This window comes from Alosa alosa, chromosome 24, assembly GCF_017589495.1.
Source record: "Alosa alosa isolate M-15738 ecotype Scorff River chromosome 24, AALO_Geno_1.1, whole genome shotgun sequence".
Taxonomy (NCBI): domain Eukaryota; kingdom Metazoa; phylum Chordata; class Actinopteri; order Clupeiformes; family Clupeidae; genus Alosa; species Alosa alosa.
The window spans coordinates 13426754-13442257 of record NC_063212.1 but is presented as its reverse complement, the minus strand read 5'-3'; the positions used below and the strand labels follow the sequence as shown (position 1 = coordinate 13442257).

Sequence of the window (15504 nt, the reverse complement as noted above, 5' to 3'; positions counted from 1 at the left end):
CAAAACCAATCCTCTTCGGCGATGTCCATAGGTAGCCATGTCGGACCACGGCTGCTAAAAAAGTTTGTATGTTGTTGTCCAACAGCTGATTCGTATAGCCAAATCTGATAGGTTTGTAATATTCATATATCAGTATCCTACTATGCTATTGGTAGATTGACATTGGCGACCACAGCGTTCGCCTGTACCACTAAGACTTTCAAACTAATATTTCAAGTTTCTGCGTCACGAACGTCAGTGGCAACAAGTGGCATACCGTTTAAAATAAATGTATCCTACTGAATAGTAAAAAAAAAAAAAGTAATCCATCTCTCATTTTTCAAAATTGAACAGATAAGCGGCATCGGCCCATCGCCTATATAAGAAGAAGAAGAAAAAAAAAGATCCGCGGCAATAAAATCGAAAGTGAAAGTGACTGTTTATTCTCACTTGCCCGCTGTTACACATCACCATTTTGACTATGAAATCAAATCGGTAAGTAAACTGCAGGCTACATATTATGTAGTGGTGGTAGGTGGCAGTAAGCTGACATAGCTATCTGAATAGGTGAAAAGGGTGTCCGTGTTATTTTGATAAAGTTATTGTTTCCACTGTAGCTGTAAGGCACACAAATGGATCTAGAGCAAAGCAAGCGCGTAGGTATAATCTGTCGTTCTGAGCTTCGAATCCAATACCTGTGTGAAGCTGGCCCCCCATGTTATTCAAAAATGATTAGAAACACTGCTATTCGTTTGTGCCGGTTTGTGCCGTAAAAAATATCGTTTGTGCTGTTAAGGGTTTTAAGTAATTCAACTTTACCAGTTTTCTGGCCAGTGACGTCATTCAGCCCCCCATACTTGTCCAAATTTCCCCAAAATAGTCTCAATCGTTTGTGCTACGTTTGTGCTCATTTGTGCTGTTAAAAGTAACATTTGTGCTACTATGTTTTTTAAGATATTCCACGTTATTTGTTACATGTGTGACGTCACCCAGCCCCCCATCAATATCCAAATCTCCCCAAAACGGTCTCAATCGTTTGTGCTAGGTGTGTGCTGATTTGTGCCGTTAAAAGAAACATTTGTGCTACTATGTTTTCTAAGTTATTATACTTTATTTATTACTCCCGTGACGTCACCAGCCCCCATCAATGTCCAAAACTCACCAAAATGGTCTCAATCATTTGTGCTGATTTGTGCCGTTAAAAATAACATTTGTGCAGCTATGTTTTTTAGGATAACACGCTTTGTTACATGTGTGACGTCATTCAGCCCCTCATCAGTGTCCAAATCTCCTCAAAATAGCCGCGATCATTTGTGCTACGTGCGTGCTGATTTGTGCCATTTAAATAAACGTGTGTAGGGTAGGCTACTATGTAAATTGTCCAGCGGCCTTGTCCAGCAGTTGTAGCTTATGCTTGACATCACCCAGCCCCTCCATCAATGTCCAAACCTAGGCCCAAACTGTAGCCTACCAAATGTTTTTTTTTTATAAAGAGTGTCATTTTTTTAAAGTGCTAAAAGGCTACAAATGACTTTAATGAATTTTTGAATTTCCCCTGGGGATCAATAAAGTATCTATCTATGTATGTATCTATCTATCTATCTATCTAATGTTTAAACATTATTTTGACAAACATACCAATTTAGCCTACCTTCTTGCCCATCTGTAATAACTCCTAGCTTTGCTGCCTCCTTCCTTTCTGTTTTTGCTGTTTGCTAAGTTTCATATCCACGGTGGCCTTGGAGACTTGGGTCAGCAACAAGTAGCGTAAGTGCTGCTTGTGTGCACAATCCACTGTAATTCTGATGCATAAAATTATTGAAGAAATATGTTTATTTTAGAGAATATGGGCTACAGTGCAGTGATGAGTTATGGTAGGCCAACTTGGAGTGAATATACACACACAGGGGAAATTATCTCTCGTAAGTCTCTCATAGCCCAATCCGTAGCTGCGTGATAGTAGGCCTACACACACTGCTGTGCACACCTGCAGAGGCGCTACTGGCGGAGAGAATGGAGTGGTGTTTTTCTCCACAGCTGCCGACTAATGGCCAGCAGGTTTATTCTGGTAGTGGTTGCAGTAATTCTGACGTTATGCACAAGCAACTGGTGTACTATAGAATCCCTGGCAGCACAAACAGCCATGTGGGCCTAAATAGTAGCACACCTTCTTTTCTTTTCTCGTTAAGATCAGCACGTATAGCTTTGTAACTTAAAAATATACCAACACAAAAGTTTCTTTTTAACAGCACAATCAGCACAAATCAGCACAAACATTGGACATTGATGGGGGGCACAAATCAGCGATTGCCAACCATTTTTTCAGGAGTTTGGACACTGATGAGGGGCTGGATGATGTCACACATGTAACAAAGCGTGTTAACTTAAAAAACATAGCTACACAAATGTTATTTTTAACGGCACAAATCAGCACAAACATAGCACAAACGATTGAGACCATTTTGGGAAGATTTGGACATTGATGGGGGGCTGGGTGACGTCACGTGTAACAAATAACGTGGAATATCTTAAACATAGTAGGGGAGAACCGGCACAATAGTAACACTTTTTTATTTTTCCAGATCAAACTTGATTTACACAAAGACGATAGACTTGAGAGCTGTGAAATTTGACCAGAACAGAGTCGTACATGTCTACTCCATGAAAGTTGAAACAGAATTGAAAAAATATGTTATAGTTTGTCAATAATTTAACTTAACAGTGACATGTACCTTTGTTCCAACCTTGACGCAGCCATAAAAAAGTGCGGTACAGTTGTAAAAGTATAGCGCCATGAATGTAACAGTGCTAAAATCGTGAATCCTATAACATATTTTAACACAAAACACTGCTGGCTTCAACAAAGAGCATCTGTTTTCATATAAAATCAACAAATAAAGTCAAAATGTATGACTGTTAAAGCTAACTTATTGCATTATTGATTAGTCATTGCAGACCATATGTTACGGTGTTATGCTAGCTCACAATAACCTTTAAATATGCTTATTTTGGCCATATCCACTTGATAAAACCAGTAAATATAGTTGATAAACTGCTTATTTCTTACATGTCTGAAGCATTTTGTCCAACAGTAATATTTCAAGTTGCTGTGTTAACTTTAATTGGGTGATCCCGGCACAAAAATCATAATCCATAACTCGCAATCAGAATGTTCGTGCATGCGCGATAAAATCAGTTCATTTTGCCATAGAGACGGGTGTTACAACTGACCCCTCATTTAATTGCATTTGCTGCGACTATAAATCAAATGGCACTCATGTTAACTTGAAACAGAGGGACTGAAGAGATTGAAGTCCACACGCTCAAATTTCACGAAGCAAACTTAAACAAACAGTTGCGGTTAAAAAAAAAAAATCTGCGATGCTTGAATTTTGCACCTTTTTGCTTAATATCTCTGGTCGTATTTATAGTAGACCATTCATATTTGAATGGCTGTAAGATTATACATGAATATAGCTGCAAGCAGTTGAGCAGGAGTTGTCATGGCAACCCAATGTTGCTACATTATACACACACCCAATTAACCCCCCCCCCCCACACACACACAGACATATACACAGATAAACTTCCTATCCCACACATCCCAATAGCTCCCCACACATACGCTCACCTCAAACATCACCAAATTTATTGTGCATCCTCAGGTTGTAGTCACGAGTCCACATATCAAGTTTGGTGTCGATACAAGAAAGTGTTGATAATTATAGCGTCCCTAGTGGTCAAAGCTCACTAAATATATTGTGCGTCTTCAGGATGTGTTCCCGAGTCCATGTACCAAGTTTGGTGTCGATACGAGAAAGTTTTGCTAATTATAGCACCCCTAGTGGTCAAAGGTCACTAAATGTATTGTCCTTATTCAGGATGTGGTTCCGAGTCCAGGTACCAAGTTTGGTGTCGATACGAGAAAGTTTTGCAAATTATAGCACCCCTAGTGGTCAAAGGTCGCTAAAATTATTATATGTCCTCAGGATGTGGTCCCAAATCAATGAGTCAAGTTTGGTTTTGATACGTGAAAGCGTTGCTGAAATATGAGCCCACTTCCTGTGATTATAGTGCCACATAGTGGTCAAAATTTACCACATTTCTTGAGCGTCCTCCTGATTGGGTCCTGAGCCCATTTACCCAGTTTGCTTTTGATACGTGAAAGCATTGCTGAGATCACTTCACTTCCTGTTTGGCGGCATTGATTGGTCGTCACGGCAACGGGTTTTGAACATGGTTCCAAAAAGCAATGCATTTGTGAGTCATGGTCTGAAGATCATCTGCGTTAAGTTTCGGGAAAATCGGACAAACTTTGATGCCTTTTAAGTGTTTTTGATGACATCCAATATGGTGGTTGGATCATTTATGATGACGTCACATGTTGGCATGTGGTGGCCTAAGGACCTCTCAAGGTATTAACAGATATCACTAATATGCTTTAATTCCAAACACATGACCCGTTACAGTAGTGCTGGGCGGTATGACCAAAAATGTATATCATGGTATTTTTCTAAATTCTTACGGTTTCACGGTATATGACGGTATTTTTTTTTCCATGCATAATCAGATGTTCACAGCATTTTCTAGTGGTTGAGAGAGGAATTACTGCAGTACATTGACTAAGGATGGTCTATTTTACTGTCATGATGTAGAATAACTCCACACTAGTGGTAATGCAGTTTTGCATGGCCCCAGAAAATTATGCTGTTTACAAAGAGCCACTCATGATTCTAATGAAGAATCTAATCAGAATGCAAAGACAATTGCAGTCAAAATACAGAACTTTTACTGTGCAAATTTCACAAACATCTTGTAGCCTATAAAACCAATACAAAAAGTAGTGCAACTTTATACTTTTTTGAAAATTATACAATTTAAAATGAAACCTCTCTGCTAATATGCTTACTCTGTCAAATAGGCCTATCAGAAACATGCCTTATTGTTATTGTGTGGTTTACATGACGTTAGTGGTAGGCTAACGTTTACTTCATGTGGATGTCTTGTTAGCCTGCCATTAGCTTCGGTTCGGTTCGCTAGGCAAAACATTAACAAAAAAGTTTTTGTTTTGGTGCACTGAAGACAGTCAGGATCATTTCTAACTAGCCAGCTAGTATTGCTCAGTGCATGTCTATAACATGCTTTACTTGCTACCTGGATAATTTCAGCGAATATTCTTAAGGTGAGATGAATGATAAGCTCATTAAACTTCACTGTGTTCGGTGGGTTGCTAACTAACGACATCACCTACTAGCCAGCTAGCTACAGCTGTTGATTAATCTCAATAGAATTTTCGCGACGGCAAATCCCTTTCAATGCAGTATCCCTTAACGTTTTTCCTTAACTAAAGAAACAATTTAAGGTGTTCTGTGCAACACCCTTAAATAAACCTCTTATCTAAGGAGAAATTAAGCCTTAAGGGTCATACTTCAGGGAAAAAAACTTCAGGTGTTTTGTGTTAACCCTCACTATGCCTGCGGTGGCATCATCGTCGCGTGAAAAAGTCCGTCTGAAACACTGTCGGCATGGCATTTCAAGCGGTATGTAATCAAATACACAGGTATGGTGTGAACGGTATATTAAAATTATAGCTCCACCTTAATGTTCAAAATGTGGTGTATGGTTCAAAGCGTTATGATGAAATAAGAAAAATAAATAAAAAGGTCTGTAGCATAGGGAGAGGGATGTAAAAGTGCTAAAAAGTCTTGTAGGTGTGGGTGTGTGTGTGTGTGTGTGGGGGGCTCTTAAGAGTACTCTTCTGGAATAGATATCTTGTAGAGCAGGGAGTTGAGTTCTCATAGAATGCGTTCAGCTGACTACTCTGCAGAGTACTACAATCTCTAACTGTGGAGTTCCCATACCAGGTGATGCTACCAATCACTCTCAACTGTGAAGTTAGAAGGCCTTCATGATGGATGTAGAAACTTTGAATTTTACCTGACGGGAAGTAACAGTCGTTGTCTGGACTTCTTCAGAACATATTGAGTGTTAACAGTCCATGGTAAGTCTTCAGTAATGTGGACACCAAGGTATTTAAAACTTGTGACTCTCTCTACAGGTTGCCCGCTGATCATTAGTGGGGTGTAACTGTAGTTCTGCTGCTGCCTTCTGTAATCCACCACCATTTCCTTGGTTTTATTGATATTCAGTGTCAAGCTGTTAGATTGATACCACTGTGCCACCTCGTCAACCTGATCCAAGTAGAGCTGTTCATTGTTGTTACTAATCAGGCCCAAGATTACTGTGTCATCTGCAAACTTGATGATGGAGGTATGACTACTGTTGGCTTTGCTGTCATGTGTGTAGATGTTGTACAGCAGTGGACTCAAAACACTGATTTGTGTCTGTTTACGTTTCCGTAGCTACAACATATCTTGAGAATAAAACACTGCTACATTTGTACCGCTGTTGCAATTGTACCAGTTCTCCCCTAGCACAAATGATACTTTTAACGGCACAAATGAGCACAAACGTAGCACAAACGATTGAGAGTATTTTGGGAAAATTTGGACAAGTATGGGGGGCTGAGTGACGCCACTGGCCAGCAGGGCTTGAAAACGAAATTATTTTTCAAACGTTCCGTTCCGAACGGTTCAGGTAGGCCTATGTTTAACGTTTTCGTTCTTGCATGCAAGTTCCGGCAGTGTTTGGCGGGCCTATCAAGTCTATTTTTGTGGACTTTACCTTAGAATAGAGCGTACTCATTATTTCCCCCTTGATTTAGCCTATACGTAGCTATGCCCAAAATAATAAATCACAGGCGGCATCAAAAACATTCCGATGGGCTATCCATCCATAGCCTACAGACTTAATGTAGGCCTAACCTATGCCTATAAATAATTTATTATCAAAATATTTCTGGATGCGCATAAACTCCTTTACCTGGTTGTAGTTAGTTATCCATATGGAGCTCTTCAAAGGCTTTGCTATAATTCCAACCCTGTTTATAAGCGAACCTGTCTGTTGACAAGGCCTATCTCAAATTTCCGTTTAACTCTTCTACATAGAATAGGCTATAATTTAGCATAAAACATTTCAAATGCCGACTTTAAAATGACAAGGCGTGGACAGGCAAAATAGGCTATGCCGCATAGGCTACAAAACAATTTCCAAATCAGTTTCAGTAGCCTACGCCTCGAGGCTGGCCTAAGTGGCAGGCCCAGGATAGGTTACATTACAACAGCAAGACAAAATATACACATTTGGACCAAAGGTCCATTTATTAATTTTTTTTTTTTTTCAAACTGCAGAAATCAAATTATTAGGCTGTTGCCCACAGTAGTTGGCTACATAGCGGCTTGTTAGCTCCACATTAACAGTGTAGATCGCGGGCTTGTTTTCACACAACCCGAAATAGTCTCCTGACATAGGATATGCTTTTGTGAAATTTTATAAAAAATATAGAGAACAAAAAACGTTAACCGGTTTGTGGATTTCAGAATGAAGCGTTTCTGTTCGGAACAGTTGAAGACCATTTTGTTTTAAGTTTCCGTTTCCGCTCCTCGTAAAATTCCGTTCGTTTTCGGTTTTCATTCCTTGAACCGGTTCGGAGCAGATAATGTAAAGTTTAATTACTTAAAACCCTTAACAGCACAAACGATAATTTTTACGGCACAAATGTAGCACAAACGAATGGCAGTGTTTTTAATCATTTTTAAATAACATGGGGGGCCAGCTTCACGCAGGTGAATCCAATGCAATGTGTAGGCCTAGGGCCTATTTATTGCTTAATTGGTAGTTTCACGATCAGATCACTCAATCAGATTGTGCAGTAGGCTACCCCTTGAGATATTAGGCTTTGTGCTGTTGGTATAAAAGAGGAGGCGAGGGGTGGGTGGGTTGTTGTCGCTCCGGGCCCATGGCAGCCACGACTGAATATATTAACGTTAGTGCTGTTTTTTTATTAGGTTTACTTGCCTCTATGCAATGCTTTACCTTAACATACAATGGTATTGTGGGCTGCATAGCTACGTTCATGAGTTTACGTGCTGGCTGGACTTAGGTTCTTATCCAAACAATACGGTTATTTCCCTACCCAATAGACAGAGGCGCTTGAGCATAATTCGCGCCAAATTACGCCGTGTTAGCTTCCCTACAACTGGACATGCTAGCTATTCTTCTTACGGGAACCCAACGTTGGGTTCCCGTAAGAAGAATAGTTAGCATGTCCTCTGGAGTTATAGGATTTCAAAAAAATCCTAAATGAATGGGCGTTCTATGGGGTTAGCAGAGAGTTGATAACCACAGCTCCATGGGTGGTTCTACTTCCGGGAATTCGCCTGCCCCCTTAGACCGCACTCACATAAGGTGAACATGTGCCAGGCAGCCCAGGTCAGACAGACACAGATTTAGCCAACAGCACACATAGGCCTACTGTTCACAACATAATGGGGTATCTCAATTAATATTCAGGCATTGTCTTGGTATGTAGCCTACATATCTAAGAAATAATATTAAAAGACATTGAGTGAGTTTCGTGTGGGACCAACTTTATTTTTCACAATTAAAGCATTCTTTTGGAAAATGCACCCACTGAACTTGTGAAAAGGTATTTTTCATTGCATGACACTAAACAAATGATTTGGAACTGCTGCCACAGACTTGAACTAAAGTTATGGTAACACTTTACGATAAGGGTACATGACTTATGAATTCATGTATGAATTAATTCATGATTTGTGCATTAATTCATTCCTTTATATCTTATGAATCATTAGGAATTGACATAAGTTCAGCCTCTCATTCATGACCTCATGCATGAACAACAAACACATCAACTAAAGCATTAGACAAGGTGGGTACGTCATTGCACAAGTTGTGTTCAAATCAGAATTGACCCCATTTGACCACATTTTTTTGCAGAAAAAGAAATAATCATGATCATGCTTAATAAATAATGATTCATAACGATGTGCCCACGTATCTAATGCTTTAGTTGTGTTATTCATGCATGAGGTCACAAATGACAAACTATGAGCAGTCAATTCCTGATGATTCATGGGATATTAAGGAATGCAGTAATACAAATACATGCATCATTATTAATTCATGCAGGAATTCATGATAATTCATATACCCTTACCGTAAAGTGTTACCAGTGTTATTCTAACCAACATGGCAAATGATGAACACACAAATGTAATCTCATTAGATATAGCAGATAGCTGCCGTTCCTCGAAAAAAATACTTTTTTACTTATGCTAGGGCTGGGACAACACGTCGACGTCATCGATGACGCCGGCCTTAAAAAATGTCGACGCAAAATATCGTGTCGATTCGGCCAAGCATAACGTGTGCTGCTAAATATTTTTCATTTTACACCTTCAGTTTTTCCCATATCGCTGACTAATCCGCAATCGAAACCGCCACCACACATTGATGTTCTATGTTGTACTATTTAAATTAAAGATAAGATAAAATCATTTCATTGAGCTGCACTTTTTTTACTCACGCAGCCTTTTCTCGCCCGCCCGCTCTCTCTAAATCGAGCCGCTGCTCCTCCTCTGCATGTGCATTTAACGAAATATTCCGCGATTGTTGAAGGATTGTTGTTGCCACATAGAAGCACTGCATAGCAGGCTAAATTGCTATTAAATCCGCTTAGCATCGCGGACCATGCTGCAAATTTGTTCAAAACTGCTGCATTAAAGTTAAAGTAAACTCTGCTAAGGTCTTATCACAACATAGTACATTGAGGAGACTAAACTAAGTTAAGTTATGCAATCAAGCAGTATCTCAAAGCTAACGTTAGAATACTGTTTGGATGTCAAGTTTAGCATGCTTACTTAACAGCTGCTTGTATTTCGTTACTCATGCTATTGACTCTGAATGTTTGCAAAATCCCGATGTAAATGGAAAAGTGTTTTCCAAGACTCAAAAGTGCTTGTCCCAAGGAGAAGTACGAACCGTTATTTGAACCAACTACGTTATGAATTGCATCCACACATCAGCAGCCTTTTAACTGTGTTAATGTTAATTGCAAGGATTCCCATTCCCAACATCTTAAAGTGACAGGTATCCAATTAGACCTATACACTACTGAACTTTATTGAATGTTTCCCACAGAATTGGATTCAATTTGTGTGTGTGTGGGGGGTGTGAGTGCCTGTCACTTTAAGACGTTTGAGGGAACCCTTGCAATTGTACCACAGTTGAAAGGCTGCTGATGTGTGGATGCAATTCATAACGTTTTCCATAGTTAAAATAAAGGTTAAGACTTCTCCTTGGGACAAACACTTTTGAATTTTGGAAAACACTTGTCCATTTACATCGGGATTTTGCAAACATTCAGTGTCAGAGTCAATAAAATGAGCACTTCAACGAATTGACAAGCAGCTGTAAGTAGGCTAAGCATGCTAAATTCGACATCCAAAGCGGTATTCTAACGTTAGCTTTGAGATATTGCTTGATTTCATAACTTAACTTAGTTTATTCTCTTCAATGTAGCCTACTATGTTGTGATAAGACCTTAGCAGAGTTATCTTCAATGCAGCAGTTTTGAACAAATTTGTGCAGCATGGTCCGCGGTTAAGCGGATATAATGTAATTTAGCCAGACGTCTTCTATGCAATAGCTATGTAAGCACAACAATGTGTGAATATTTCGTTAAATGCACATGCAGAGGGAGGGGGCAGCGGGCTCTGAGAGAGAGCGGGCGGGCAAGGAAAGGCTGCATCGCAGTAAAAGCAGCTCAATGCCAAAGCAAGGATTTGACCTTATATTTAATTTAAATTAAATTAAATTAAACATAGAATATTCATCTGTGGCGTGATTTTTTATTTCGTGGCGCCCCGCCACAGATTAGTCAATGTATTGGAAACACTGCTACCTCTAACTAAGAATGCATTACTTTGCACTTGTATAGACTTTTATTTTGGAATCTTAAGAGCAATTAACATATTGCAATGTTAAAAAATTATGTTTTTTTCATACAGATATGTAAAATCAACATGTATAAGTTGCTATTAGTCAATTAATGGGATGATCAAATCGAAATCGAATTGTACTGAAAAAAATGAATCGTTAGATTAAAGGAGAATTCTGGTGTGATATTGACCTAAAAGTGTATTTGAAACATGATACGAGTGTGAGCATTATGTCTCATAGCCCATCTCGACCCGTGTCCCCCTGCACTCAAAATCTGGCGCTAGTTGGCGATGCTACCAACAGCTTTTTCAGTAGTGGTGCTTCTGCCGACGGGCTATAACCATGCAAATAAATCACTGTTTTACACTATATTTACGAGGCTCAATGTATCTCACACACTTCATTGGTAGACTTCGAGGGCCGGAGATTTAAGCGAGACATTGAGAACTTTGAAAAAAAACCTTTGGTAGTTTACTTACAAGGCGATTTATACAGACAGTATCTTCAACAAGTTTAATGTTTGCAGCCATCTTGAATTTAGTCACCATAAATTAAATAAACGGTAAGAATGAACAGGTATGATAAGGGATCAGATTCCAAAATAATTCAGTGGAAATGCATGGATTCCAGTTGCTGCTACTGGAAGAAACTGAAGAGCGTGAAGATACTGTCTGTATAAATCGTCTTGTAAGTAAACTACCAGTGTTTTTCAAAGTTCTCAATGTCTCGCTTTTAAAATGTCAGGGCCCTCGAAGTCTACCAATGAAGTGTGGAGATGCATTGAGCCTCGTGAATGGGTGTAAAACAGTGATTTATTTGCATGGCTAGCCCGATGCGAAGCACCACTATTGAAAAAGTTGTTGGTAGCATCGGCTAACTAAGCCAGATTTTGGAGTGCAGGGGACAAGCCGAGATGGGCTATGAGACATCGTTCACACACTCGGTATCATGTTTCAATACACTTTAGGTCAATATCACACGAATTCTCCTTTGTCGATGCATCGAAAAAAAATTAATTATAGATTAATCGTTTAAAAAATAATCATTTATCCCAGCCCTAGATGCAACATACAGTAATTTCCTGTGTAATAGCGGCATTGTGTATAAGCCACAGTGTTTTATGCAAGTTAAAAGAGCCATTGCCATTGAGCTGCGCTTTTGCGTCGCAGCCTTTCCTTACCCCGCCCCGCTCTCTTTCGTAGCCCGCTGCCCCTCCTCTGCATGTGCATTTAACAAAATATTCACGATTGTTGAAGGATTGTTGTTGCCACATAAAGCATTGCATAGAAGCAGAAGGCGTCTGGCTAAATTGCTATTAAATCCGCTTAGCATCGAGACCATGCTGCGTAGGGGAGCAATGGATCAAAAAACTCATGGTTCGGATTGTTCCTCGGATCAGAGTCCGCGGATCGGATCATTTTTGGATCAAAAAAAAAAAAATGACAAATAAACATAAGTTGTGTCTTTTTGTTTATTAACAATATAAAATCAACTTCCCCTCGACTCCACCAGTCTGTTGTGAGTGCAACAGAGGGTGCTACAGATAGTTTATCCACAACTTTTTTCTTCTCCTGTTCATAAAGATCTGGCACAATCTTTTCGCTGAAGTGGGGGCTCGACGTTAGCGCGACGTAACGTGGCTCGAGCACGTTCAGCATGTATTTAAAACCCTCGTTTTGCACAACTGAATATGGCCTCATGTCTGCACCTATAAACACACCGATAGCGTTTGTGATAGCTTTAGCCCGGTCGAATTGTGCAGGAAGGGGCTGTTTAAATGCCGCGGTGAAAAGTGGTTGTTTAGCCGCTTTCGGTTTCACTCCAGTCAGTGAAACACCGGGGTGATGTCGCTGCAAATTAAATGGCCATGGCAGATGTGTTTCCACTGTTGTATGGCTTTCTTGTGCCACAGTGCCTACACACCGTCAGGTTTTATCCACTAACCTCTTTCCTTCATCATTAACTTTGACAAAGGAAACCAAAATGCTCCCAAACAGGGGATTTAAATGGCCGGGCTCAAGCTCCTCCGTTCCTCCGGCTCGCCATGACCACGCTGTGTGTGGACTGAACATCGCGCAATTGTTTTCATAAATCAATCCATGGATCATGTGTGTGCGAACGAAATAATTGATCCAAACGGATCACGGATCAATGATGATCCGTTGCACCACTAATGCTGCGCAAATTTGTTCAAAACTGCTGCATTGAAGTTAACTCTGCTAAGGTCTTATTACAACATAGTAGGCTACATTGAAGAGACTAAACTTAAGTTATGCAATCAAGCAGTATATCAAAGCTAACGTTAGAATACTGTTTGGATGTTGAATTTAGCATGCTTAGCCTACTTACAGCTGCTTGTCAATTTCGTTGATGGGCTCATTTTATTGACTCTGACACTGAATGTTTGCAAAATCCCGATGTAAATGGAAAAGTGTTTTCCAAAATTCAAAAGTGCTTGTCCCAAGGAGAAGTACGAACCTTTATTTTAACTATGTAAAAAATGTTATGAATTGCACCCACACATCAGCAGCCTTTTAACTGTGTTACTCACAAACGTCTTAAAGCAACACCAAAGCACTTTTCCTCTGTCGCACGCACGCTAATTGTTTATCCAGCACTGGCTTTGCAAATAACATGTCCACAGACAAGGTAGGCTAGAGTACGTTGCATGATTTTATGAAAGTATGATGTATTGCGACATCAGAAGTACGTCAAATTTGTCCAAGTCCGCTACCGCCACAAATTTAATCCAATTCTGTGGGAAACACTGACCACCTTTGCAGTTATGTGCCCCTCTGTTTTGTTACAGGTGACAAGTAGGCTACTGGATGTTTTGAGGACCTATAAAATACATGTGAAACTCAGGACAGTGGGTGTATTCTGTAGTTCTGCATCAATAAATGGCAGATGATCCATCCACCAATAAAAGACAAATGGATTTCTCAATTGAAGGACAACCTCCTAGCAAACAAAGCTGTGAATCTACTAGTCTCTCATCTACTCCCAATGAACAGAACTCTCCAGAAATAGACCATGGGTATGTTTGTTTTAGATCTTTAGCTATATTCAGCAATTTTTCATCATATTATTGTTATTAATATAATATCAAATCTGTACAAGGATGTTCAAAAGAGCTGGACTTTAAATGTACTTTAACTGTTGATAATTAAAAAAATACATTGTCTTCATGGAATTTTATAAAGTCTATTCCAGACATGGAAAGTCAGGGAATTTTTTATCATTTTTGGAGCAAAGTCATGGAATATCAGGGAATTTTGTTTGTTTTGTTTGTAGCAGTTTAAAAGTACTTGCCAAAATGTATTAAAATACATTAATACAAATAATTAATACAAATATATTTCCATGCAGAATTTGTGTATATCTAGTTATTACTGTAGCTTTACTGCCTGCTTGAGTTTCTGTTTATTCAATGCCTATTTATTCATCTCATGCTATAAAAAAAGATTCTTGAACGCTATGCAGGTGCTCTGAAATCATTGGTTGGTATATTGTACTATAAGTCATGGAAATTCAGGTAATTTTTTTTGTCAGGGAAAGTCAGGGAAAAGTCATGGAATTTTACATTTGACTTAGAATGGGAACCCTGGTGTGTGCTTCACCTCACTGTGTGCTCTGTGTTTACTAATTCACTGATGGGATAAATGCAGAGACCAAATTCATTGTATACGCAAGTATGCTTGGCCAAGAAACCTGATTTACATTTAAAGCTAATTTTACTTACGATAGAAAACAAAAATCAATTTAAAAAAATAAACTTCAAACATTCTAAATAAATACAATGGGAGCTAACTTAATACTTTAAAGGAATTATCCGGAGTAAAATGCACTTTAGATCAATTTATGGATGATTGGGAGTACATCACGTTGAGTTGACATCAAAATCATGTCATTCGGATGTGTTTTGAGAAAGTTCGATTTTACCGTTTTTAGTCAAAACTTCGTTAGCATGGAAGTGAGAAAGGGCATATTATTTAGCCGCTACAAAAGCGCTATTTTTTATACCTCTTCTACAGTTCCAAACAACATTACACTTACGTGGTAGTAAGTAGAGGGTCCCTAAAGCCAAACCGAAGTATCCCGAGGTCTTTATGTGGTCGGATAGATAGTCCAGAATGAATTTCATCAAGCCAGTACCTTTCCAGAAATGTTGCCATCTTTGCTGCCATCTTTAAGGCAAAGTCCGTAAGAGTCGATTGCCAAGTGTGCTCTGGAAGTTCACAATTGCGTCGCCGTTTAAAAAAAAAAAAAAAAAAAAACGTAGTAGTAGTAGTAGTAAGCAATAATAGGCCCTTCTTACTTCCACGCTAACGAGTTTTGACTAAAAACTGTAAAATCGAACTTTCTCAAAAAACATCCGAATGACATGATTTTGATATCAACTCAACGTATGTACTCCCAATCATCCGTAAATTGATCTAAAGTGCATTTTACTCCGGATAATTCCTTTAATAACCTATGGTAATATGTTGTAATTATGGGACATGTTCTAGAGATATACGTATCTGACCATTTGATGCTTTATTGTTTGCTAAAAGTAGTGGGAGTGAAGATTGTGGACACTATGAGAAATTCCAGCATGAAAATGAAGGAAGTGAGAAAAACCAAGGAGTCAATAAGGTAAGTAAAGGAGGAGACAAT

The 15504-nt window shown here is 39.2% G+C and overlaps 1 protein-coding gene across 3 annotated transcripts in view; it reads left to right on the top strand.

Annotated features, from left to right (window-relative positions):
* The first annotated feature begins 394 nt into the window (after positions 1-394).
* LOC125289805 (fibronectin-like) overlaps positions 395-15504 on the top strand; it is a 60635-nt gene continuing 45525 nt past the window's right edge. For 2 of the 3 annotated variants that reach the window (XM_048236814.1, XM_048236811.1), the window contains exons 1-3: positions 395-474; positions 13655-13882; positions 15402-15483. In XM_048236814.1, coding sequence (XP_048092771.1) covers positions 13746-13882; positions 15402-15483 — 219 coding nt within the window. In that variant the 5' untranslated portion in view covers positions 395-474; positions 13655-13745. The remainder of the gene's footprint in view (positions 475-13654; positions 13883-15401; positions 15484-15504) is intronic. The other variant, XM_048236812.1, reaches the window with a different exon arrangement.